General features: G+C 36.1%; 1 protein-coding gene across 15 annotated transcripts in view; it reads right to left on the bottom strand.

Moving 5' to 3' along the window:
• The window catches only part of SYNE1 (spectrin repeat containing nuclear envelope protein 1), a 527,413-nt gene that overhangs the window by 336,050 nt on the left and 164,893 nt on the right, over positions 1-26,470 (bottom strand). For 14 of the 15 annotated variants that reach the window (XM_008007617.3, XM_073022337.1, XM_073022331.1 and 11 more), the window contains 11 exons: positions 19,346-19,458; positions 18,638-18,806; positions 13,131-13,227; positions 12,367-12,569; positions 10,454-10,618; positions 9,838-9,990; positions 8,702-8,845; positions 5,838-6,011; positions 2,982-3,140; positions 2,521-2,685; positions 736-870 (listed from right to left, as the gene is read on the bottom strand). In XM_008007617.3, coding sequence (XP_008005808.3) covers positions 736-870; positions 2,521-2,685; positions 2,982-3,140; positions 5,838-6,011; positions 8,702-8,845; positions 9,838-9,990; positions 10,454-10,618; positions 12,367-12,569; positions 13,131-13,227; positions 18,638-18,806; positions 19,346-19,458 — 1,677 coding nt within the window. Of the gene's footprint in view, positions 1-735; positions 871-2,520; positions 2,686-2,981; positions 3,141-5,837; positions 6,012-8,701; positions 8,846-9,837; positions 9,991-10,453; positions 10,619-12,366; positions 12,570-13,130; positions 13,228-18,637; positions 18,807-19,345; positions 19,459-19,615; positions 19,682-26,470 lie in introns of those variants that run through there. The other variant, XM_008007623.3, reaches the window with a different exon arrangement.

The raw sequence follows: 26,470 nt of genomic DNA, 5'->3' as shown, positions 1-26,470 counted from the left end.
TGCACACTCTCCTACTTTCTCTCTTCTGGGCTGCTGTGTCACCCCCTGCCTACGCCCATTTCTGCTGCTTCTTTACAGTTCTGGCTCAAAACTAGTTAGTTGATTCACTGTTTTCCAACTTCCAAGTGGATCCACCTCCCTCTTTCAAAGCTTTCATAAATATATGCACTTTTGGATTTGTCATATATTATACTTGTATTATTTGCAACTAATTATCCCCTTTACTGAACTCTTAAGCTCTTGGGAGGAAGAGGAGTATGCTTTGTTCATCATTGAATTCTTGACTGCAAAATGTTTTCATTTATATTTTTTGATCACAGCTATCTCAACTAGATGGTAAAACCTTTGGGAGGAGAAACTATAAATACATGTTTTATGATTTCAGTAGGTATACCTAACAAGATTTATTCAGCAGAGAGAAGCTTACGAAATGTTGCTTGAATAAGTTAAACGTTCTTGTCACCCAGGATTTTTTTAAAAAAAAAAAAAACAGGAAACCAAAAAGAATGCTCGAGTAATAGGATAAAATTGATGCTGATAACAAATAGGAATAACACAATTCTATCATATATTATCAGGTTTTATTTAAGTCCAGTTTTTTGATTTTTTAAATGAGGGAAATAGTTACAGTGACTTTCCAGGAATTTCTAAATTTCTCTTACATTTGGACCTTAACACACTCAAGCTTCTCCCTTCATTGAGGATGCACGGCGTCTCCGTCCTGTCCTGACTCACCTTCCATTGTTTGTGGAGCTTTCGAACAGCTTCCTGAAGCCCCTGCTGCTCCTGCTCTGGAAGGATGTCGGTGAGTTCATCACAAGCTTTCAGGAACGCATTGAGCACCCTCTGATCCAGCTGACTGAAAAACTCCTGACATGGAGGGGGAAAGTGGGTAAGAGTGTTGGACAGACGAAAAGGCAGTACCAGGCATGGTCAGCCTCTAAACAGCCTCTAAGCCAGCTGCTGCCCTCTTTGAGACTTCCAGGCACCCACTATTGCTTTTTAAGAATGAACTACGTGCACTTATAGTTATGAATCAGAAGCCATCATATCCAAAATTCTACTAGTTTTTTTTTATTTTTTAGAAAAATTCTTTGTGGTTTTCAAATTTGGTAGAATATTCCAAAAGGAATATCTCATCTTCCAAGGGGAGATGGCAAAACGTTGATTCTGCAGTGATAGAGCATTGGTTCCCCTTTGGTGAAGTCAGAAGAACAGGACAGAAGCCAGGACTAAGCCTCATAATTCCACATTCCCCAACTGCAGTGCTTCAGGGCCTGATGCTTCATCATAAGCCACTGTCACATTCACACAAGTGCACAGAGAAGCACACATGTGCACACATAGGCACAGATGCTACGCACCAAATTGTGTTCCTCTTCAGACTCATATGTTGAAGCCCTACCCCCCAAATGTGATGATATTTGGAGATGGGGACTTTGGAAGGTAATTAGGTTCAGATGAGGTCATGGGGGTGGGGTCCTCATGATGGGATTAGTGCCCTTATGACGAGGAGCACCAGAAAGCTTGCTAGCTCACTCTCTCTGCCATGTGAGGGTGCAGGGAAAAGGCAGCCATCTGCAAGCCAGGAAGATAGCCCTCCCCAGAACCCTACCATACTGGCACCTGATCACAGACTTCCCTTCTCTAGAACTGTGGGAACGTAAGTTTCTGTTGTTTTAGCCACCCATCTATGATACTTCACTATGACTGCCAAGAAGATAAAGACAATATTACGTATGACTAAGTCTCACACAGTCTTAGGAGAAGACATGCAGAATTATTTTGTAAAAACAGTGATTCAAAACAAAAAGTACCATACCATACTGTAGAGGTGAATAAACTGAATGAGATGTTTTTGTTTTGTGGTCACAGACATTAACCCTAAATCTAGTCTGCTGAATCACAAATACATTGCATATATCATTTGAGAGTGTGGTTTATACAAATAGCCACTGAAATGTCAGAAAAGATAACTCAAATACACGTTCTCAGAGTGCTGGTTATTTCCATATACCATTCACAAACATTAAGACTAATGTTCTCAATATTGATACTGAGATGATAAACATGAAGATGGCTTTACAATACTGGGACAAGTTGTGTATCAGCCACCAGACTTCAAGTGACACAGTATCTATACTATGATATGGTGGATGTGTAAAATGAGCACAAAGGACTTAGCCAGTCACCTCGAGTTATCGATTTGAAATAATCTTTAGTTATAGAAGAATTTGTCAGCTAAATAATGAATTAGTAATTTGGAGAACTTGAATTATTCTATGACTCTCTACTATTCTGAGGGCTTAGGAATGGCCAATGACAAGTCAGCTCACTAATTGTTCTTGAATTTCTTTTTGCTCACCATATTTGTGGGTCTCATACCTAAAAACTCTGTGCTTTCCTGACTCATCTGCCCGCTCCCCCTCTGTATCAGATCAGCGTGCCTTTTTTAAGGTTTTCATCCAAGGTCGTTTGTCCATGTATTCAGGTCAAGTGCCCCCCAAAGGGTGGACTCACAGTGTGTCTCCGCAGGAGCTCCTCCGGATCCCCCTTTTCCTCCAGGCCCTCCTGAGCTATCCGCAGCACCTTCTCCAACTCTGCTCGAGACTCTTCAAACTTCTTCATCAAGCGACTGTTGGTTTCCACATGCTTCTTCCAATCTCCAGTTTTCTTTACCATACTCTTAACGTGAAAAACAATCACAATGTGATGCTGCTTTCTCATTACTGAAAGGATCATTTTGTTAGAGGGTATTATTGATTTAAAAAACACTTGGAAAAAAGACAGTTCATCATCATGGGAATAATGAACTCTTTTCAATATTAATTAATATTAGGTAAAAAAAGTAGGACAATGATTGGCTTCCAAACACCAGCACATGAAGTGTTTTAGCAAGACCAAAAGCACGAGTGATGGTTTCTCGTCTTCACTCTGCATTTTCCCTGGCTCACAATTCTAAAGCAGAGAGAGCAAATTACCTGAAAAGCAACATGAACATCTGCAATCTGTCTTTGTAGCCTCGTCTGATCAAAATGCTTTAACACGTTGCTCAAGGTCACAAACTTTTGAACATTTTGACTGCCTTTCTCAATAAGTGTCAAGGTTTTCTTACAGTTTTCTTGACAAGCTAACAGTTCCTATAAGGAAAGGAAACCCCACAACAATGTTATTTACAAGACAGAGTGAGAGAGAAAAAAACAGAGTGACCATTACAGATAATAAGAACAATATTATATAGCTTTTAGGCTTCCAATCAGCAATAAGTAAAACCAAAAGTACGGTAGAACATTTCAAAAGATCTCAATTTTAAATAATCACTGAAGTCAGCGCTTTCTTATATAGAGCATTTAAATGTTACAGAAAGTTTTTTTGAGATTTTTAAATACCTCATGTACATTTTATTGTAGTTAAGAAAATGACAGAGCATCAAAATTATTTATCTAGGTCTGCATTCCTCTAGAAAGGTGATAGGCCTATAGTTTATTGAGAGAACAATCATGAAATCAGTGAATACATACCAGGTTTCAATGTGACTAAACAAATTAAGCATCAATGCATATTCACTTTGCTGAAAGAGATGCACAATACAGGTATTTTGTATATCCTAAATTTATAGTATTTAAAGGTGTACAACCTATCAGTCTTATTAATGAAATGGTAGGGCTCAGATCCTAATAAAAAAAAGGCAGCAGACCCACGCACTTGGGGAAGACTTGCAACTGTCCCACGTTTGCAGGCCAAGATGCAATGCTGACTGACAGACACTTCCACCTCTGAGTTGTGGCCTGCAATTGTGATTTTGGCAGTAGACACCATGGAAATCATGGAGCCCAGTACAAGGCAGACAGTCATTTTTTGACTTGAATTATACCATTTGCATCTCAGTATCCTCAAGTGCATTTAAAAAATACATTTCCAACTGCTCATTTGGATGCCATTTTTGGATATCCAGATGCAAATACCAAGAGCACGGTTTTTTTGTTTCTTTTGGGAAAAACAGAATAAAGACATACTTTTTCCTTTTGAAAACTTAGGAGATAAAAGGGTAATATAAGTTCAAAATGTACTGTTAGATTTTGTTATTAATAATGCTATGAATATTATTTTAATTATGGAAAGATTGTTTACTGACAACTTGCACAAATTTAGAAATGCAGGAGATGTCACCATGTCTACAAATGAAAGATAATCTCTATCCAGTACAATGAGAATGCAGTTTGGTGGTATAATCATTGTGGCTTCACTACAGACAATAATAATAATAATAGTGCTATCAGTCATATAGTGCCACTTATTATATGCTAGTGACATTATGGTATATCTAATGTAATATCTGCAGTAAGCTTTAAACTCAGGTATTGTAGCCTTCATCTTAAAGTGAGGAAATTAAAGTTAATCAAAGCTTCCTAATTTGCAATATTAGATCTAAGATCTGAATATCTGTCAGACTCATTTCAGACACTCTTGGCTCTTTCTACTAATGATGTCACCTTCCTCCCATGAATCTATTTCAATTAATGCAGTGGCAAACCTTTTGTACATTAGTTTCTCTCTCCTCTGATGGATAGGTTCATTTATAATAAACCAAATAACTCAATTAACTACAACACTCAGTAGGAGACTGCTATACATACAATATGTTTACTAAAAATAAGACGAAGAAAAATGATTATCACATCAAACACATTTCCAGAGTTTCAAGGTTGTTTATACTGTCATATTCCAAGAGGCAAAGAAAAGATCTCATAAGACAGAAGTTACAGATACTGGGTGAAAATGGAAAGCAATTGTTTTTATTATATACATGTAAATATACATCTAAATTATCTATCTGTTTTCAAAGTATCAAGAAATGAAGGCACATATACCTTTTTAAGTGAAATTAACCATTTTGTCAATCAGCGAGGCAGCAGGTAATGCCTAAAGCTATATGTGGGAAGTAACAGTAAAGGATTCCCCAAAAGAAAGTCAACATCAGAATGAAAATATTATATCTATATTATATCTGTAGATGTGACACAAATATTTATATATTTTATATAAATATCATCTCTATATGTGTTATATATAATTTATATGTATTTGTCTTCTAGTTATCTAATGTAGAGACAGGATATTTATTTAATTTTCTTATAGTGTCCTTCTACTAGCGAAGCTAGGGATCATCTTTCATGAACAAAGCCCATAAAAAGTTTAATACAAGTAAATTCTCATTTGTATTTTTAAAAGGCTAGACTATATGTAGTCTACTGGTAGTAGACAGGCAGTATAAGAAAATTAAATAGACACAAAGCAGAGAAATAATAGAAAGTCCTTTGACTGTGGGTACCCTTAATGTTTGATGTTAGAGAGCGGATTTGGCTCCATCTCTGGAACACATCTCTTATTTCCCAGAGACATTGTGAACTTGGCACTTTCCATACTTGGGGCTCAGGATGCATGGCTTACGTGTGCACACAGCAGAGGTTTATAAATGCCTGCTGAGTATTGCCAGCCCACAATGTTGCTCCATTGATAGAAAGGGGAGCTGGATGCTCAAAACAAACCATGTTTCCTAATTTTGCTCAACTCAGTGAACTTACTGATTCCGATGAAGAGCCTGGTTTGCTCCTGAGTCCAGCTAGACCGTTCCCTGGAAACAGCTCACATAGTCCCTCCACTGACAGTGAATGGATTTTCATCTTTGGACAAGACATGTATTTTTGTTTTGAGTTAGTAATATTATTCTAGAAAAATGTTTCTTGTCCCAACTGAATTTCTATTCCTGTAAGCAACACCCTGGTCTTGTTACACATGTTTTAGAATAACTGTCTCCTGAAAGGGATTGTTCTCACCTGATGTTTTTGTTTAAAAAGAGCACTCGATTGTGCCTCACGCTCAAGAACTGTGATAATTTCATTGATTTTCCCAAGTGAGTCATAAAAGGACGTCATCTGCTTTTCTAATTCCTCCAACGGAATCAACAGCTGCTGAGACTCATAAAGGAGTGGGGAGTAACATTCTTTGACCTTTAAAAACATAAAGACAAAAATTCCATGAAAGACCATTAAGTGCCACTAGCTCAGGGAACGTTCATAGCTCTGAGGAACATTTTCTTTAGTGACACGATCATTTGGTGCTTACAAATATTCAAAGACATTTCTTTAATGATATTTCCTCTATATTGTCAAATTTTGCTGTGAAAAATAATAGTGCTGTACCACTGAGACAAATAAATGGCTACCGAGTTTTCTCATGAAAATTCATCTGAATCGTCCATCTGGATAGCACTTTCTCATCTAAATGATTGTTTTTAGTGAGCCAGATGGCATCGAGTTATACTTCATAAACCATGCAACTCATTTTCACTTTGGCCTTGAAATCTGACCTAAGAGAGTCACGAATTATTATTACATTATCTAGACCAACCTGTGTCTTCCAGCTTTGTTTTCAAGAGGTCGCCTACTTGAACACTTGACTGCTGATAAACTTAGAAACCTGTTGGCTCACTCTTCCAAGACAGGCCTGTGCTTTCCTGCCTCCCACCAGCTCCATGCTTTGCTGCTCCCTGCTTATCAACAGCCTACTCATCTGAAGCACTAAAGTCATACCAATTTACTCACGAAGTTTCCCATGCTAGGGGAGGGCTCTGTAGTCTGAATTGATGCAGCCGTTACCTGTCACTTGCACTTGTCTTGTAAAACATGTTTTAGTTTATAGACCTGCACTGTCTTAATGATGAGGCCATTAGCTTCTGGAAATCAAGAGCTCCAGGAGGTGTCTACTCTCATCCTCTAAGAACTTCCCACCTGTTCTCTTACTTTCAGATAACCAGGGAAAGGAAATTAATCAGTATTTGTTAGTAAGCCATTCTTTGTTTTTCATATAGTATAAAGACAATAATGTTCTAACCAGATGAGGCATATTCCAAAAATAATCCTTGAAGGAAGGGGAGAGGGCAACATTTTGCTCTACTGTTAAACACAGAATTACGTATGAAGAAATGTTTTTATGTTCTAGGATGTATTACCTGAAGTACACACTCATCAAAAGAAAGTTGCCATCCTGCTACTGCAACAAGACCCTGATATAACTACCTTGAACAAAACCAAGAGAGTCTACTAATATGTATACAAATCAGTGTGTTCTATTGATCTCTCCTGGGCACAAGAGAAAACCTATCAAGATGCTGCATCTGAAACAGTAAAAAGGCAAATGATAATTTGCTTTCTCAGGGATTGCCCTGAACACCCAAGCATGGCTCAGCCTAAGACGTGTAAGCCCAGGTAAGACCCTGAAAGCTGCTGGGGAGTTATCAAATTGGAAATGTTGACTTCAAATTGTACTCATTGTTTAGCAGCTTTTACTAGTAGCCAATATTACCATTATTGTCCACGACCTTTAAATTATAAATAATTCTAACTTGAATGTTAAAATAAAATGAATAGAATATAAACATTCTCATACATACCAGATTGACAGATAAAATTTTCTCTTTTTTATGGTCATGATTTTTCCTATTTTAGCTTTTTGAATGCATTCTTTTTCATTAATTTCCTACTACTGATGTCACAAAGGTCATTCTCTTCCTTTCTACCTTTCTTTCCTATTTAACAGGGTCTTCTACTGTGTTTCTACTTTGTTTTCCCATTCTTCATTTTAAAATGTTTCCATTCATTTATTATAATCACTTCTCTCTTTTACCAGAAATTAATTACCCAATCTAGGTGGACTTTGCAAACAATACCATCTTCCTAAAATTCAAATTTGGATAGATAACAAATTCCAATGGAACTTCCGAAGTTTCTAAGGAAAATCACTGAATAGAACAGAAAATGCTTATGACTAGTGCTTACATCCATCTAGTTCCCTGTACAGAAAAGATATAAATGTGTGTGTGTATATATATATATATATATATATTTTTTTTTTTTTTTTTTTTTTTTTTTTTGAGACAGAGTCTCGCTCTGTCACCTAGGCTGGAGTGAAATAGCGTGATGTGGGCTAACTGCAACCTTTGCCTCCCAGGTTCAAGTGATTCTCCTGCCTCAGCCTCCTGAGTAGCTGGGATTATAAGTGCATGCCACCACGCTCAGCTAATTTTTGTATTTTCAGTAGAGACGTGGTTTCATCATGTTGGTCAGGCTGGTCTCAAACTTCTGACCTCGTGATCCGCTCGCATCAGCCTCCCAAAATGCTGGGATTACAGGTGTGAGCCACCGCGCCTGGCCAAAATGTATATATTCTAAGCCTAAGTGAGTTCCATGAGATGAGGAGGGAAGAATTTCCACGGCTTTGTTGCTATGCTTACAGAAAATTGCATAAATGAGTTTGGAGTGGAGATATATCAAACAAATCTTAATAAATTCTCATTTAAATTTATGATCCCCTCTTCTTCCTCCTTCTCATCTCCTTTTTCTCTTTATCTCTCTTTCCCTCTCTTGGTTTTATCACATGTAACTGTTCCCCCAAAGTATTTAACTTTCTATTAAAAATACAGCTATAATACTTCTAAATTAACAGAAGTAATACTTGGTATCAGCATCATAGTTTTATTTTTTTTTTAATTCATGACAAAGTTACTGAATCAAGAATCCCAATTAGAAACAAAAGCATTGTTAACAAGTAAACACTTTGCCCATGGGGAGAAGGAGGTAGCAAGCAAGCTGAAGGCACTGTTGGTGCACACAGCCTATTGTGCATTAAATTATTTCCGCACCTTGGTTAGCTGCTCTTTGAGCTTTGACATTGTTGCAAACATTTCTTTTCCTTCTTCTTGGGGGCTTTCTTTGGTAATGAGGTGTGCTGTCTTTGTAATTATCTTGTATTGGGCATCCATCACAGGCACCCTCTGCTCAATATCCTGCATGAATCATTGAAACAGCCAGATTCACACATGACACATTTCCTCTTAGTTTCAGGATTCCACAGAAGGCAGAACAAAGATCAATATGCACTGTATAAAATCCAATACTTACACTAAACTTTCGACGATTCCAGTTTTTGCTTCCCTTCATTACTAATAAATATTGGTAATATTATATAGTCAATAAAACTTTCTTTAAAAGTGACCAAAACATCAGGATGAGCTGAAATAATCTTTGTACTTTCCAAAACAAACCCCATGTTAATGTAGTATGGAAATATAAAATATAATGTAAATGTATATTTAAAAGGTGGGGCAATTCTGATTTTAAAAATTAGACTGGTTTTCTTAAAAAAAAAAAAGTAACTCATTGCCATTATAAAAACGTATACATTAGAAATCTTAGGATAATGACAATTTAAATTACTTACAGTCTTCTCCCACAGGAAAAAACCAAAGCCAACATCTTATCTACATATCATTAAGTTTTTTTTCCTGTGTTTATACCCATTTTTAAATTTTTACAAAGACAAAAGAATGATACTGTTGTTCGCTTTTCTCATGTAACAATGTGTTGCAAAATCTTACCATGTCATTAAAAATTCTTCCACTACTTCATTTTTGAGAGCTGCAGGCTATTCAAATTATGCAAATACCACAGTTCATGCAAAAAATCCTTTATTATTGAAAGTATTTAGGTGGAGGTGCTATCTATAGATGTCTCCTGTTTTTTCCTAGTACTTTATAATTTGGTTGTAGAAGAAAAATCTCCAAACTGAAAAACAATTTGAAGTTACTTTACACGATCAAGACATGTCTTTTTTACGTTCAATGCATTTTTTTCTGACAGGTGCAAATTGGGACATACAGACATGTCAAAATGATGCTCAGGAGACACAGAAACAGCTTTTGCAATGATCTGAATAAACTTGCTGATCTTTCTTCTCACCATAGAGTAGGTTTTTCATTTTGATTCAGAAACCCCTCACCTCCAAGTCTTGAATTAATAACTTGACATTCATAAAAGAGACTTCTAAGGGTTCACAAAGTTTCTTATGGGCTTCCGTTGCAAAAGCAGACAGGGTAACAACACAGTCTGTGTATTCCTTCTTCATTCTGTCCAACTCATCAGCTTGAGCATACTGTTAAGGAAAGGGAGGCGGAAACATCGTGAAAGCCATTCAGCTGCGACCACTGGAACAACAACTTTTACTTTCACATATTTTCTGGAATTGTTATCTGGTAAGAAAGACTCTAATCCTTGATTCTCATTTTAGATAAATTTGAAGTAAGTCCAATTAGTTTGAAAGAAAAAAAGAAACTAGCACCAAAATGAAGAAATATGACTTGAAACAAGAATCATTCCATATAAGTAGGTGCCACATGTCAACATAATCCTTAATCAAACTAATGCATTTCTGTAATGTTCCTCCATTATACATGGAAAAGAATGAATCATCAACCATAAAACACACCGGTTTTAAACATATCCATGCTTTGCCTTAACAAACCCGTGCTCTAAAAATAGAATTCTCTCTAAACAGACTACTTATCACATTTGTAACACATACACGTTTGAGGTGTATATAGATTTGAAAGACATACTTGCTTGACTTCCATAAACAACTCCCTCCACCGCCCATTTAGCAACAGTAATTGCTGCTTCAGGTCACGGGAAACCATCTCATCACAGGTTTCAATTAGAAAATTGCCAGCATCATTCATGGCAGTATGCTGCTGAATCCAATGAGGTAAATTTCGAAAAAAATCCTAAACAATAAAGAATGCACAATATCGTAAACCTTAAACCAAATATCAATGACTGATATGAAAGTGACTACAGTAGGAAAAATATTTTTGTTTTAATGTTCATGTGAATTTTAAGATAAAACATAAATCTCTTTAAAAATACATATTTTTGATAAAAAAAAGTTTCAAAATGTGAGCTAGAGATACTGTCTTTTTTAAAAGAACATTTGTGTCATATCATCTGCTGAAGACAAAACAAAACATGATGACCGCTTTCTGTTATTTCTATTTTACAGATTAAAAAGCTGAATTTCTGTAAGTGTAAGAGACCTGGGCATAACTTTCAGGCTAGTAAATATCAGTGCTAGAGTCATACAAAAGCATAATACATTTGGGAATTATATAGCTTCCTTTTTTATTTGTATAAATGTATGGGGTACGAGTGCAATTTTGTTACACGCATAGATCGTGTGGTGGTGAAGTTGGGGCTTTTATTCCTTTTTAAAGAAAGAATAGCTTTCTTTAATAATTTCTTTTGACCTGTTACTTTTGATTTTTAAATTTCAATGCAGTACATTAAGATAATTAGCAATCATGAAGATAAACCATCAAAGAAAAAAATTTTGAATTAGATATCTGAGTCAGGAGCACTTAGTACAATAACACACTTTCTTGTTTATTTAAGGGTTCCCTCTTGGCAATGAAACAGTTTCCAACTCATTTTAAATAAAGTGTATCTGTGCACGTGCACACACGCAACACATATCACAGTGAAAAACAAGGATACCAAAGATAATTCAAAATCCATTTCATAAGCCATGTGTGGGAGGACTTCCTACATATATAAATAGATGAGAACACTTCTGTTTCTGGTGGTTATATTTCTTTGGATCAAATTAACACAGATGACATCTACTAGGGCACTGCTAGTCTAATCAGAAAAGCCAAAATCGATATGGGTACATGGTTATTGCCTCCCTCAGCTACACAAGAATAGTTGATCTACATGAAATATAGAACAGTAAAACATTTAAAAGTGATACATCTACTTGCCCAAACAATAAGAGATGAACCAATCTTGGATGGCATGTGGCAATTCTAATGCATGCATTTTTAGTATCGCTTACATATAAATTGATTTTCCATGTAAAAATGCCAGGCTTTCATTAGGAAGTATATAAGCAGAAATCAGTCCATTTCATGTGATATTTACATATAAGTGACATTAACATAAAACAGTACCTCTCGCAGGCACACACACATATACACTTATAACTGGCCAAAAAAGAAATCACTCCTACCCAGAATGAGACCCTTGCTTAAGGGTTGATAAAATCCAAACCAGAATATCTAACGAGATACAAATGTCATGGTCCAGCTGTTCAACTGGTGTATGTTCTCATATAGATTCAGTAGTATGTGCTTCAGCACTATGTGAAAACAAACCAAAGTTGTTTTCATCCTCTCTTAAATCAGGAAATCCACGAAGGCTGGGGCCCTGGTCACTCCCCTTTATAGGCAGAGTTCAGTGTAATAATATACTGCCCTTCCCTTTGTTGCCTGTTGGATTTACTCAACCCTCCATCGGCTTCTATTAAGCAGTGTATTTATTGGTCTATTGCTAACCTGAAAGTGCAACTTTTCAGGCAAAGTCAAGATTCTTGAGTAACACTTGTAAATATATGAGAACCCCTAGTGAGCTATGCTGTAAAAGTATCTCATTTTGACATACAGCAAATGTCTTGTCTTTTCGCATGAACCAATTTTACCTTTTTGGCAATTTCTGATTGATTGAGCATTTTTTCAGCATCCTCTAGCCAGGCTTGCAGACTAGCCACTGTATTGCCATAGCGATCCCAGTTCGAGATCACTTCTTCCAGCATGCTCCTCACACTCCTAACTTCTACTGAGAGATTCCTCCACTGAGCAGTGGTTTCATTCATGAATTTCATCACATTCTCAGCTTCTTCCACTGAAACAGATAAAACCAATTATAATACTTATCTCATATTTTAAATCCTCCACACCTTTTTTTCTATGGTCTTATACATTGGTGTGCAGTAGTATCCATCACAAATGCCAGAGGTCATTTCCAACAAATTCGACAGACATAGTTACAAATTGAAAACAAATGTATTTTACAAATTGTATCTTTACACTCATTTACTTGATTGTTAATATTCAACTTATTCTATGTTTTTGCCTTTAATCCTTAGATGCAATTTAGAAAATGAAAGCTTATTTTGTTCTCTCTTAGAGAACACACACACACACACACACACACACACACACACACACACACACAGAGAGAGAGAGAGAGAGAGAAAGAGAGAGAGAGAGAGAGACAGTATGGTTATGCAGGTTAAGCATTGTACAAAGCCAAAGGAACTGAATTCAGTATGTGTTCTCCTGGCCAATGGCGAGGTCACACAAAAATTCCACGGAGAGAAAGAATGACCTGATCAGATAGAAACCTGCAGGCTCTAAATTCTACTGCAGCCTACGTTGCAACAAATTATGTAGTATATTTTACCTGAACCATCTGCTTTGACATACATCTCAGCTGTCTGTTTCAAGATCTGGTATGTCACTTCATATTGTTCAAAGAACTTGCTATTTTCTATAAAAGACTAGAAAAGGAGGAATGGTTAGAAGATAACAAACATTAGGCTCATCTGGAATGCCAAAGACAATTTTCTTCAGTATAACTATAAGCATAGTTTACCCAAATTTGTTAATCTCACTCTTTCTGAAAATATAAAATTAATTCCACTGCTACAAATTACCTAAGATCATTCTGAACACATAAATTGATTCCATGTTTTTTATTCTAACCCAGTTCAGGACTGAGAAAACATTCTATTTCTTCACCAACCAAGGGTGTGCTTTTTGAAGAACCAGAAATGTCTCCAGAGAACTTGGGTCTAACATTTAGAAAGCACTAAATTTAGAAGAACATTTTAAAGTGTCCCACTGTGTTTCAGCTGTGGAATTCTCTTGCTCTTTGAACATTAATCCTGGTGAATGACTGCTCTGAGGAACTCCAGATTATAAATAAATCACACAGTGCACAAATACTTTCTGTAAAATAAAAAGTAAGTAGAAAAATTGGAAATAATTACATATTCTATCCATGCTATCAATGGTCTCACATTTCAATGACCTATTATAGAAAAATTACAGTAAGACATGCTTACATATCATCTGTAATTTTTATATATATATATAAAAAATAGAATCACTACTGGCAAGTGAATACTATAAAATTGAGAATATACAAAAAGCTCCTTAGGTAAATTTTTATTATTGTTCACTTTTAGAAATATAAAATAATGCCTGTTTCAAAGATTATTCTTACTTCTTGAAAGTAGAAAATTAATGCAATTATAGTTAACAGCGTATCACCAAAGGCTCTTTAATTTCTTGCAATAGTGTAATGAGTTCCTATGATTTGAATCTATTAAAATACTTGATAAATGTCACTGTCATAAATACAAAATTAGCCTTCAAAAACCAGCTGAATTCTTGTATAGCATGCTGATGAATGCTTCATCTAGAGATGCAAGACACTTGTGTGCAGAGGAAACATTATTCATATAGCAATTTCATACAAATCTCTGGATTTTTATTGATAAATGTTTATCAAGTTTTGAGACAACATTTTAAAAATTGTATCTATAACATATTTCATATCACTTTATGTTTATAAAGCATTTACTTATGAATTAACTATTCTTCAGGGATAAAGTGAATAGAGAAAGCTGTGAGCTGGAATGAGAGGTTCCAGGATGAATACTACATTCAATAACTTTAATTGGCTTTATTTTATTTGTTTGAGAATGAAGTCAGATAACAATATTCTGATTAATTCACTATTTAGCCTTATATCTTCTTATTACAATCCAGTTGGGAAAAGAATAATTTATTAGAATTTAAATTTTGAATAATTTAACTAAACAAGCAAGTCATTATTTGATCAAAAATGGAAAATTATACCTAATGTTCGAGATACTGTGTAAGAAATCGAAGAAATAATTATATTTGGCAAAGTTTAAAAAAAAAGTCTGCATTTAATATTGGTGCAAATTTCAAGAAGCTAAGAGCAAAACAATTGTTCTAAGTGCCAAAGAAATGGGAAATAGTGCCTGTGGTGCACAGGAAGACTTAAATATGCTTTTGCTAGAGAAGTTTACCAAATAACTAAAAATGAGCAAGTGAGAAAAGCTTATTTCCAATTTAATTTTTAGTCCACAAGGCAGGAAAGAGGGGAGAATGTTTTCAGAAAGAATGTTTCATAAATGCCGTAGACACTCATTAATATATTTTTGAACTTGACTATTAGGAAGACCGGATGATTAATTTTTAAAGAAAGATACTTTTTTTTAATTTTAAATTTGTATTGGTCCATTTAATTTGGTCCTTCTTTTTCTGAATGTGGAGTAAATGCATTCAGCAATATGGATTATTTTGTCTATCGAACCACTGTAGCAGAATTGCTAAATCTCCATTTTACTGTAAGCTATTTAGACACACCTGTCAGAAAAATGCAAAAGTAAATACAAATGCATGTTTAAAATAATAATAACAAGATTCATTTATTTCTTTCAAAATAAGGTTGAAACTTGGATCCCAAGTTCAACAAATAAGCCATTTTAGTCAGGGGACTTTTGAAGTTGATGATGCTTCAAGAAAAGTAAGTGGCATGCTTATTTTTGGTATTTAACTTTAGTGTTAGTGACTGCATTTCTGCTTTCACAAGATGAGTGTAAATATAATAAATATGAAGCTCATCAATTTCCCTTGAATGAAGCTATGCCAGATAATTCAAGATATTTAATATTAACATTGAGGAGAGGTTTATCAAGACTATTTACATTAAAATATAATTATGAATAATAAAATGAATATTCATATTTTGCTGCATTCACACAGTCCATAATTCAAGAGCTCTTTTACTTTTCTTTCATGTGAAAGATTGAAATATTAGCCTCTTTTTTCCATAGTGAAATGGAAGCACATATTTTGGTCATTGTCAACAATTCTGACAGCAAGGACTAAACCAATTACCTTTTGATTTGCATAAGAGCATGCAATCACTTACCGATGGCACGTGGCCTAGATTAATGACGGCAAGTATTTGTGAAGTATTTTCCAAGAATTCTTTAAGCACTCAGGATGTACATTCTCTTTCTCTAACACTTAAAAAAAAAGTATTCTTTCTTTTTTGCAGGATGGATAAGTCTGAAGTAAGAATTATTACTAAGGAAAATATAATTATGGAAACGTTACGGCCTGAATATTACTTTGGTTATTAGATGAGGTAGCAGCATTTGGCTTACTATAATACTTTTTTTTTTTTTTTTTTTTGGAAATAGGGTCTCACTCAGTAGCTCAGGCTGAAGTGCAGTAGCAAGATCATAGCTCACTGCAGCCATGAACTCCAGGGCTCAAGCCATCCTCCTGCCTCAGCCCCCTGAGCGGTTGAAACTGCAGGCGCACACCATGATACCAGGCTAAATTTTTAAAATTTGGTGTAGAGACAGAGTCTCACTATGTTTCCCGGGCTGGTCTCAAACTCCTGGCCTCAAGTGACTCCTCAACCTAAGCCTCCCAAAGTGCTAGGACTACAGGTGTGTGTGAGCTAGAACACTCTAAAAGGATAAGACAGGTTTTATGAGGTATTAACATAGAATAAAAACAGTATATGTCAGTCTTTGTTCCCTAGAAAAATTCCTACCATTTTATTATTATTATTGTTATTATCATCATCATCATTCTTAAACATTTGGGAAAGACTAAGTTTTCTAGAAATTAAGTTATTCCCAGACACATGGGTACTCAGTAGCTAAACCATGACCAAACACATTTCTAGTGGCTGGTATCTGCACTTCATCATTTCCCCACCACTACAACCATGCTGCCTCATTCATAAATAACAGCAACTATCAGGCTTTGACGGTACACTTACAGGTACGTAAGTGTAAAATATTGTCAGGTATGGACCAATATTAAATCAAACTGATATTTGTGTGAAGGTCGCATTCTTTAGATCACTAAGGCGTAAGATATCATATCAATGATTTGATCTTTTAAGTTAAAATTTTTTTTTTTACTATTTTTTTAGATTGTGATAGCACTTAAGCTCAAGGGTTTTTGATTTGGAAAGATATGGATTCAATTTCTGATTCCACAATTTACCACCTGGAGCATGTGCCGCCAGGAGCAAGTGACTCGAGCCTATGAAGCCTCAGTGCTTCTGCACTGGCTCCTTGGTATCTAAAACAGTGTGAAACCCCCAGCCTGTAGGGCTGTCACTGAGATGGAGGATGATGCATGTAAAACACTTGGCACGTGGGAAATGCTCCACACTCCATGGTTATCAAAACTATTAAACAAAATTACCTTAAAACCCTTCATGGAAAAGAAACAGAGTCATAAGTAGGTATTTTTCAGTAGCAGATGAGACTACTAGGAAATGTTCATTAAAGCAGTCTACACATGTAGGATAATCAGCAATTTTATGAGTAGTTGTAAAAATTACAAAGCAGTTTGGAATTAGCAGTTGAGTGAACTTGTCTTTAACTTTATGAAGTAGGCAGGGAGTACTAATGTTTTTATCATTAATAATAATTCCTTATTCACATACCATTTGAGAAAATCAAAGACAATTATTAACATCATTGTGTTGGAACATTAACCTGGTGGAATAGTCTTATTAGCTGTTTAAATCTGATTGGCTGTTCTGAAATATCCAGAACAAAGACTGTATCTGGTATAAATAATACCAGGCAGAGAGGGTATCATTTGGCAGGACTAAATCTGAAAATATACATGCATTTGTATTTCATATTTGATGAACTAACGTAATTGCTTGAAGTTAAAAATCAAGTTTTTTCATAACTTTCCAGAATAACTAAAAATGAATTAAGGAACATAACAGACTTTGCATTTTGGAACAAATGTTTCCTAGACAATTTTAGTAAATCTAGGGAAAGATTTTACTGTAAAGCAGTTAAATCATTTTTTTTCCCTCAACTATATGTTGTTCACTCATCACAGAAAATGAAATTAAAGTGTAGCAAAATAGATTATGGTTCTAAGATGCTTCGGTGAAAATATGGTTTCAATAAGTATTTCAAGCAGAACATGTTATAGAGTCACTGTGACTAAACAAGTTATAAATGGGTTTATATTTTAAAAGTTCATTGATTTATCATAGAATTTGTGTTTAAACATAAATGAAATGGTACAAGACTAAGATACTCTATTAACATTAATTTTATGAGCAACTTTGCATTGAAAATTAATTTGTAGGAGGGGCATGTGTAATTAACTAAGAAATAAGCTGTCTTTAGTAACTATAATACACTAATTACATGCAAGTGAAAACTGCTAGTTACAGAGCAAACGAATTCTTTCATCAATGCAGGTCTATGATTCTAGTAAACATAGAATTATCTATATTGATAGCCCAAAATATGAGATAATCTTTAAAAATTAAGTTGGTACAGAGATTCACAGACAAAATGTTACTCTTCCTGGGTGCACACAAGGGGCAATGAAGCTCAGGGAATGGCGATAAAAAAAGACACAGTGGACACAATCTAAAAAAATAGATAGTTCCCATTTGGACACTTGAGAATAATTCTAAAGTAGTCATAGTTGAATTTTAAAACACAGGTAGTCAATCTTTAAGTATTTTAATGTAGCTAAAATGGTGACCTCCAATAAAAAATGTGGGTATGCAATACAAAAACTTTTTTAAAAAATCAATAAAGCCAGTCAGGATGGTCTCATATGATTAATGCAGCAAAGCATTAAACTTAACTGAACTAGGGGATTTTAAATAATAAAATTCCAAAGAAATAGGTTTAGATTTCAGATAATTCCGAAAAGCTCATAAACTTATATCTAACCCATTTAACACACAGCTATCATTATGTTTAAATTCAAGATTAAAGTAACAGCATCAAAGAAACTGAACTGTGTTGCTAAATCCATGGCTCATCGGAATTCTCTGTCAAAGCACCGGGGACTCACCACGTAGTTTTGTAGAAGCTGCTCCACTGACTCTCTCCTCCCGTACTTAATGATCCAAGACTTCAGCTTTGATTCTGCAAGAACCAGCAGTGAGAGCAGACGGTACTTTAATTCTAAAAATTCCATTTTCATTAGGTGTAGCTCCGATGTGGAGGAAACAAAATGAAACCTAGAAATAAAATGGAGAATTTAGAGAATGTAACTAATAGTAACAGAACCGATGCTTACTTAACCTGTTACATGTCAGCCTTAAATAGAATGCAGCCACAAGCTCTTCTAACTCTGGCTGATCATTTTCTGGAGCTCTGATTCCTTTTCTAGCTCTGGATTTAAAAGCAAAACATGAATGATTGAAATATTCGATTTAGTTCTTTCCCCTGCCAACACATCTCTCGTCTGTTTCTTTTATAAGCTGTTTTTGCAATATTACATAATGTTCCTTACAGTACTGAACAAAAATACAGCCTCTGAAGAAACCATTTCTGTGATTTCCATGCTGTGGATAAATTCAGGTTCACTCTTTTCCGTTAATAATACATTAGAATGGTGGCATTCTTAGCAAGTCTTATGGGAGCCCACTTTCTATTTACCAAAGGCAGGCACCTCTGTTAAAAAAAAAAAAATCACGAAAAAAAAAAAAAGAAATGTAAAAAACATCCACCTAGCGTTTTAAAAAGAGATTTCATTTAAATGCGGATATTCTCTTACCTCTCGGCCATGTCCTCTAATTGATCAGGTGGCACTGGAATCCCGTTAACAGACCTGGTCTGGTAGATTTCATGGAATGCTCTTTTGTGGGCATCTGTGTTTTGAAGCAGATCCTAAGATACAGTTTAAAAAAAAATAAAAAATGAAAAACATGCTTCACAGAGGGCTAAGAAGCATAATTTCCAGCCTGCACCGATGAGTCAATGTATTCAACAATTTGATCCTGTTGCCACATTCAGAGGCAGCTTGGTGCCTGTCAAAGGCTCTTACCTTCAACAGGAGCTGGGTGCTTGTACTTAAAACAGTATGCTGGAACTGCATCTAATAATTATGCATCTTTTAAACACACATGACACTTGCACAGCAATGCATTCAGACGTTTTAAAGGCACATGATCCCATGGAAAATGTAATTACTGCTATGAAATGATTTTAGTATTTTTCGCCTTTCTTGATTTTGGATATGTTGGTTTTTAAAAGCTTAAAACTAAGCATGACAAATTGAAACCTTTAATGGCAAAAGAGATTAGGCTTTCTACTGTTATTTTATTTTGAATGCATGCACACTATTATAAAGTGATATTTGCTTGCCATCTAAAGTAAGTCAATCATATTACAATATATTTTGAAATACCCTTTTGATTAGAAAATTTTGAACAAGTGCAGGAATACCCCATAGGTAACACAGTGGGAAGATTAAATGTGATGTTAATAAATATTCATTATAGACTGCATAGAACTCCACAGGTTTGATTTATTTATTTAGGTTAATTTGAATCTGCTTTGATTTGTTTGCTGTGTTTTTCGTCACTTACAAACTAATTTCTAAAAAGACATACATGTATTTTACACTCCCTCACTCATTTCTCACATAGAAGCAAAGAAGGAGTTAGGTGAAGGGAGAGTCATGCCTTAATTTCTAGAGCTTAGTTTGTGTCCTGATGGCAGAATAAATACAGTACTTAACAATGCGTCACTCATTGAAAAAGTAAGACATTAGACCACCAAAATAATACATTAAAATTAATATTTTTATCTCATACCAAAATTTAGTGGATTAATTAGAGAAATTAGTAGCAAAACCAGCCTAAAATCAAAAGAGACACACTTGACTATGGGGCAAGTGAAGAGTTTTCTATTATAAATCAAAATGTTAAGGTTTGTATATGATTGTCCACATATGACATTTTAACACGGTAGAAAAACCTTAGGGCCAAACAATTTCAATCCTGATATATTTTGCTATGATCACATTTTGACCTGCTTCGATTTTGTAGGTAAGCACAGAGATACTCACAAGTCATGCATTTTAAGGATCACTGTGGCGAGTCTTCTGAAAAGACCCTATCCTCCATACGTTTGCTTCCCATGGCCTCAAGGGAGGGTACTATGTGAAGCCAAGAACTCATCACGGGAGGGCAGGGAACAAGTGGGTGTTCTTAGAGCAACTATTGATGATGAGTGTTCTAGCCATGCTCTAACTCCTTTATCACATGCAGACACATTGCTGTAGCTTGTGGTTGCGCTGAAACTTTCCCAAGTGACTGCAGGGCACACTTGGAGTTATCACCCCAGCTAGCTCTGATCTGTGACAGTTTTAAAATATCTACTATGTTGAAAAAGTCTTTACAAGCTACTCAAACAAAAGCATGTTCACACATATGATAAAATAACTTCTTAGGCTGGACACGGTGGCTCATGCCTGTAATCCCAGCACTTTGGGAGGCCGAGGCTGGTGGATCATGAGATCAAGAGTTCGAAATCAGCCTGGGCCAACATGGTGAAACCCTGTCTCTACAAAAGATACAAAAATTAGCCAGGCATGGTGGCGTGCACCTGTAGTCCCAGCTACTTGGGAGGCTGAGGCAGGAGAATTGCTTGAACCTGGGAGGTGGAGGTTGCAGTGAGCCAAGATCACGCCATTGCACTCCAGCCTGGGCAACAGGGCAAGGCTCCGTCTCAAAAAATAAAAATAAAAAAGAACTTCGTCAGTTGGCATGATGTCACTGACTAGTCTGAAAGGCCTTCTCACAATAAAGCAGCTAGATGCTGGGCAAAATATATGATTTTAATTCACCTTGCTGGGTACATAGGAAGTAAGTGAAATATTTTAGGTTCCCCATTCTCAGTAAAACATGACCCAAAAATTAGATCACAGATCTGTAGGCAAAAAGCAAATAGAAAAATCTAGATTGTCCTGGACAAATATCTACACCATTGCTGAGAGAGATTGAGTCTTAGAATGTGAACAGGGTGAGGACACTGAAACGAGATCCCCTCCATTTAACAGAACCCTCAGTGAGGGCTAACATGACCAGGTTATTAGCAAATGCAAATACAATAGGAGGAAAGCAGAGATTACCAACCACAGGAAACAAGCCACCATGAGTGAGAACCAGCAGAAACAACAAACTTATCATGCTAGAAAAATGTCAATAATTTAATACTTGACAACAATGTGTAAGATAAAAAGGAGAGTGGTTTGGTTAAAGTATTTATAATTCCTTATATTGATAAAAGGAGGTTTAGATATTGATTAACTTTCAATTTTGTTAAGTATCTATGGTCAAATTTCAAGGGCAATCATACTGTACAACCAGAGTTTATAACTTTCATGCTAGTAGAAATAAAACCATGGAATAAGAAAAATGAGTAAGGAGACAAAAACAAAACCTCCTTAATCAACTTATAAATAGCAAGAAAGTAGAAAAGAAGAAGAAGTAGAACAATTAGAAAGCAAAGACTCAGATGCCAGAAACAAATTCAAGTATATCAATAATAATAAATAAATGTGAATAAAGTAGAAATTTACTAGTTAAAAGACAGAGATTATCAGATTGGACAAACAAACAAAATAGAACTATCTTCTTTTTACAAAAGATATACCTAATCATTAAGAACATGGATAGGTTAAAATTAATAAAATGGAACACATGTCAGGCAAATACTAAATCTGATATAAATGTATTAATATCAGACAAAATGGATTTCAGAACAGAAGCATTATAAGTACAGACACTCCTTGACTCATGATGGGGTTGTATCCCAATAAAACTCATTGTAAGTTGAAAATATTGTAAGTCAAAAATGTATTTAATACACCTAAACCAACCAAACATTATAGCTCAGCTTCACCAACATTAAATGTGCTCAGAACACTCACATTAGCCTACAATTTGGCAAAATTATCTAGCATAAAGCCGAATTTTATAACAAAACATTTAATACCTCACTTAAGAATATCATATCACATGTCACTGCTGAATGTATATTGCTTTTGCACCATTGTAAAGTCAAAATTGTAAGTTGAATCACTATAAGTTGGAAACCATCTATAATTAATTGCATAAAGATTAAACTTTCAACTCTCTAGAAGGCATATTATTCCTGAACTTGAACATGCCCATTAAACTTCAAAATATATACAGCAAAAACTAATGGGACTGTAAGGAGAACCTGAACCATCAACATCACTGTGGGGTTTATCAACATGCCTCTCTAAATGAGATAGAGCAAAGGAGGCAAGTGTTATAGCAGGTTGTTGGGTAAAGAAGGGAAAAGGCTGCAGGAATGGTCTTTATAAGAACTTGTGGTGTTTTGATAATGGAAGCCAGCTGGGAATTTTGAGCAGGTTGGTGGAATTATCTCAGCTGCATTTTAAGGATCACTGTGACGATTCTTCTGAAAATACCCTATCCTCCATACATTTGCTTCCCATGGCTTCTAAGACAACACTGTAGCTGGATTTCCTCCAACTTCACTGTTGCTCCTTCTCAGACTTTTACTGGCTTTTCTACTCTTCAATCTCTTAATACTGGATTCCCTCCAAGATCAGACCTTGGTCCCTTTCTCTTCTCTGTATATATTTCTTTATTTAATTTCTCCAGTCTCAGAGCTTTAAACATCCGTCTAGATGCGAATGACTCTGATTTTTTTATCTCCAGGTTGTACTTCTTTCCTGAGCTCTCTTACCTATTGCCTACTCCACATGTCCTCTTGGATGAGGAAAAGACTCAACATGCCCCAAACTGAATTCCTTAGCTTTCCTCCCAAAGTCACTTCATTGTCTCCTATTCTTAATCAATAGAAACTCTGTTTTTTCACTTGCATAGCCCCCAAATCATAGTGTCATTTATGACTCTTGTTCTTTCACAGTATGTATCTAATGCTGAAAATTGTTCTGCCCTCAAAATGTATTCAGAATCTGTCCATTTCTCACCATCTCTACAGCTACTTCCTTTGTTCAAGGCACTCAAACTGGATGATTGAAACGGTACCCTGGCTTCTGGTCTCCATTCCTAACCCAGTCTATTCTCACACAGCATCCATATCATGAAAATACTGTCATTCCTTTGGCGGAAAAAAAATGGGGCTGGGTGCTGTGGCTCATGCGTGTAATTCCAGCACTTCAGGAGGGTGGGCAGATCGCTTGAGCCCAGGAGTTTGAGACCAGACTGGGCAACATGGTGAAACCCTATCTCTCCAAAAAAATACAAAAATTAGTCAGGTGTGGTGGCCCATGCCTGAAGTCCTACCTACTCAGGAGGCTAAGGTGGAAGGATCAGGGAACTGGATCCTGGGAGGCAGAGGCTGCAGTGAGCCATGACCACAACACTACACTCCCACCTGGGCAACATAGCCAGACCCTATCTCAAACAAACAAACAAACAAACACACAAAAAAAAAAAAAAAAAAAAAAAAACAAGAAAAGAAACAAAGAAAGAGAGAGAAAGAAAGAAAGAAAGAAAGAACGAAAGAAAAAGAAAGAAAGAAAGAAAGAAAGAAAGAAAGAAAGAAAGAAAGAAAGAAAGAAAGAAAGAGAGAGAAGAAGAAAGGAACCAGAAAAGAAAATGGATGAAAAAAGAAGGTTAGAATATTGTAGAGCAAATGCCAAAGTGTGATTAAGGAAAGTGAGGCGGTTCAAAGAAACAATATTGGGGAAAATATACAGGCACAGAAAATACCACAAAATATATAAAACAGTATTTTGAACTATTTTATGCCAATAATTCTGAACTTAGTCAAATGTACACATTTTCAGAAAGTATGCATTATCAATATTGACCCAATCGCAATTTTGAGAGCCTGAATATGGGGAGACAACAGTGAAAAAAATCAATTCCCACTTTCATAGAGTTGACATTATAGTGTAGAAAATCAAGCAAAAGATAAGATAAATGATTAAAACAGGTAACAGTTGAGGTGATGATAAATGCATACACCACTATGCCTCACTAATTTTTTATTTTTTTATTTTTTGTAAAGACAGGGTCTCACTTGGTTGACCAGGTTGCTCTCAAACCTCTGGCTTCATGTGCTTCTCCTGCCTTGGCTTCTCAACATGCTAGAATTACAAGTATGAGCCGCCATGCCCTAAAGAAAGTCTTTCAAGGGTAAAGGGATAACTAAGGGAAATGTTTGTGACAGGTGAGGTAAGACGACTGAGAACTGGCCGTTGGGTGAGGAACGAGGCAAAGTCTGGTAAACGTGGCATGGTAGATGGCAAGAGAAAAGCTTGATTGGAATGGTTTTTAGAAAGAATGAGAGAAGGGAATTTAGAAAGAAGAAAGAGAACAAAGCCAAGTCTCTCAAAGAGCTTTGCTGTAAAAGGAAGGAAGAAAATTGGACAGTAGCTAGAAGGGGAAGTGGGGCTAAGAAAAAGACTTTTTAAGATGAGTTAATGGCAGCATATTTGTATGTGGATGAGAAAACTCCAACAAAGAAAGAAAGAGAAAAAAATATAGAAGGGAGGAAGGACAGGAATTACCTTTTGGAGAGAGGGTGGGATCTAATGTACACATAGAGAGGTTGGCCTCGGCCCAGAGCACAGATGGTTCACCCATAGTAACAGAAGTGAAGAGCGCGTATTCGGGCACAGATGTAAGTAGGTGGGTTGATGTGGCCGTGGGAGCTGGTGGAAATTCTTTTCTGATTGCTTCTATTTTCTCAAAGAAAAAGGAAGTAATGTCATCAGCTAAGAGTGAGGATGGGGAGGAGGTGTGGAAGGTTTGAAGAGACAAGATATGAAATAGTTGTCCCAGAAACGAAGAGGGAATGGAGTCGGGAAATGCCTTCTGATTGCCAGGCACCATTAAGGGCCCACTTGGGTTAGTCATCGAGCCTGGGGGTGTGTTTTTCTCCAGCCACAGTCAGCTACATCTGACTGGAGTGTGTGGGCATCAACTAGGCAGAGAGCTGGCTTTCACCGGCATCGTGTTTTTACCAGGACAGTAAAACAAAGTGAAATGTGGACAAGGCAAGCGAGGATGTGGACAAGTGGGGCTTTTATATTGCATTTAAGCAGAGCACAAAGGGAGGTGGTAAAGAGAACAGGATGCAGTGAAAAGATGGTAGGGTAACAGATTATAGGGCACTGAGGAGATGAAGCCTTGTCTGACTGGAGAGGAAGGTACTTGACAAAGAGCTTGTGGAGGGGTCTCATTTACTGGTGATGAGCACTCTAGGCTATGACTGTGGAGTGAGTGGCTAGGGTTGGGTGTCGGACAGGATCCTGGGGGAAGAGGAGGTCAAGAACCTGAGAGGTCACGATATTGGGAGGATCATCTCTGGGTTATTGAAGTTATTAAGAATTATGGCATGCATTGTCATCCAGGAAATAAAATCTTCAAGAAAGGAGTGAAAGTGACCTAGGTAGGGTTGGTAACTGCAGTAAGGATGTGTAGCAGGTGGCACAGCCTGATGGCTACTTTCACGATTCCTTATGACTGAAAGTCTTACTTTGCCAAATCAATACTAAGAATAATAAATTAGTCAGTATAATCACTTTACAAGTATGATAAGCAATAGCTTTGTGGTCACGTTTTAAGCCTAGTGCTGAAGACAACCTGGATCATCAGTTATGTGACCTTGGGCAAGTCACTTAACCTCTCTCTGCCTACAGTTTCCTCGTCAGCAAAAGAGGATAATAATACCTATCTCACATCCGTCATGTTAAGTGTTTGGTAAAAATCAAACACTTAACATGGTTAAGGACTGAAACATGGTTAAGTCCTCCATAATAGTTAGCTGTGGTTATTGTTATTTTTATAAATAACTGAACATTAGGGTAACCGGAAAACAGAAGAGATAATACAGGTACACTATGTTTTGCAGAATAAATATGTTC

Source organism: Chlorocebus sabaeus, chromosome 13 (assembly GCF_047675955.1).
Source record: "Chlorocebus sabaeus isolate Y175 chromosome 13, mChlSab1.0.hap1, whole genome shotgun sequence".
In the NCBI taxonomy this organism is placed as follows: Eukaryota; Metazoa; Chordata; class Mammalia; order Primates; family Cercopithecidae; genus Chlorocebus; species Chlorocebus sabaeus.
This window is presented reverse-complemented; position numbering and strand designations above follow the sequence as displayed.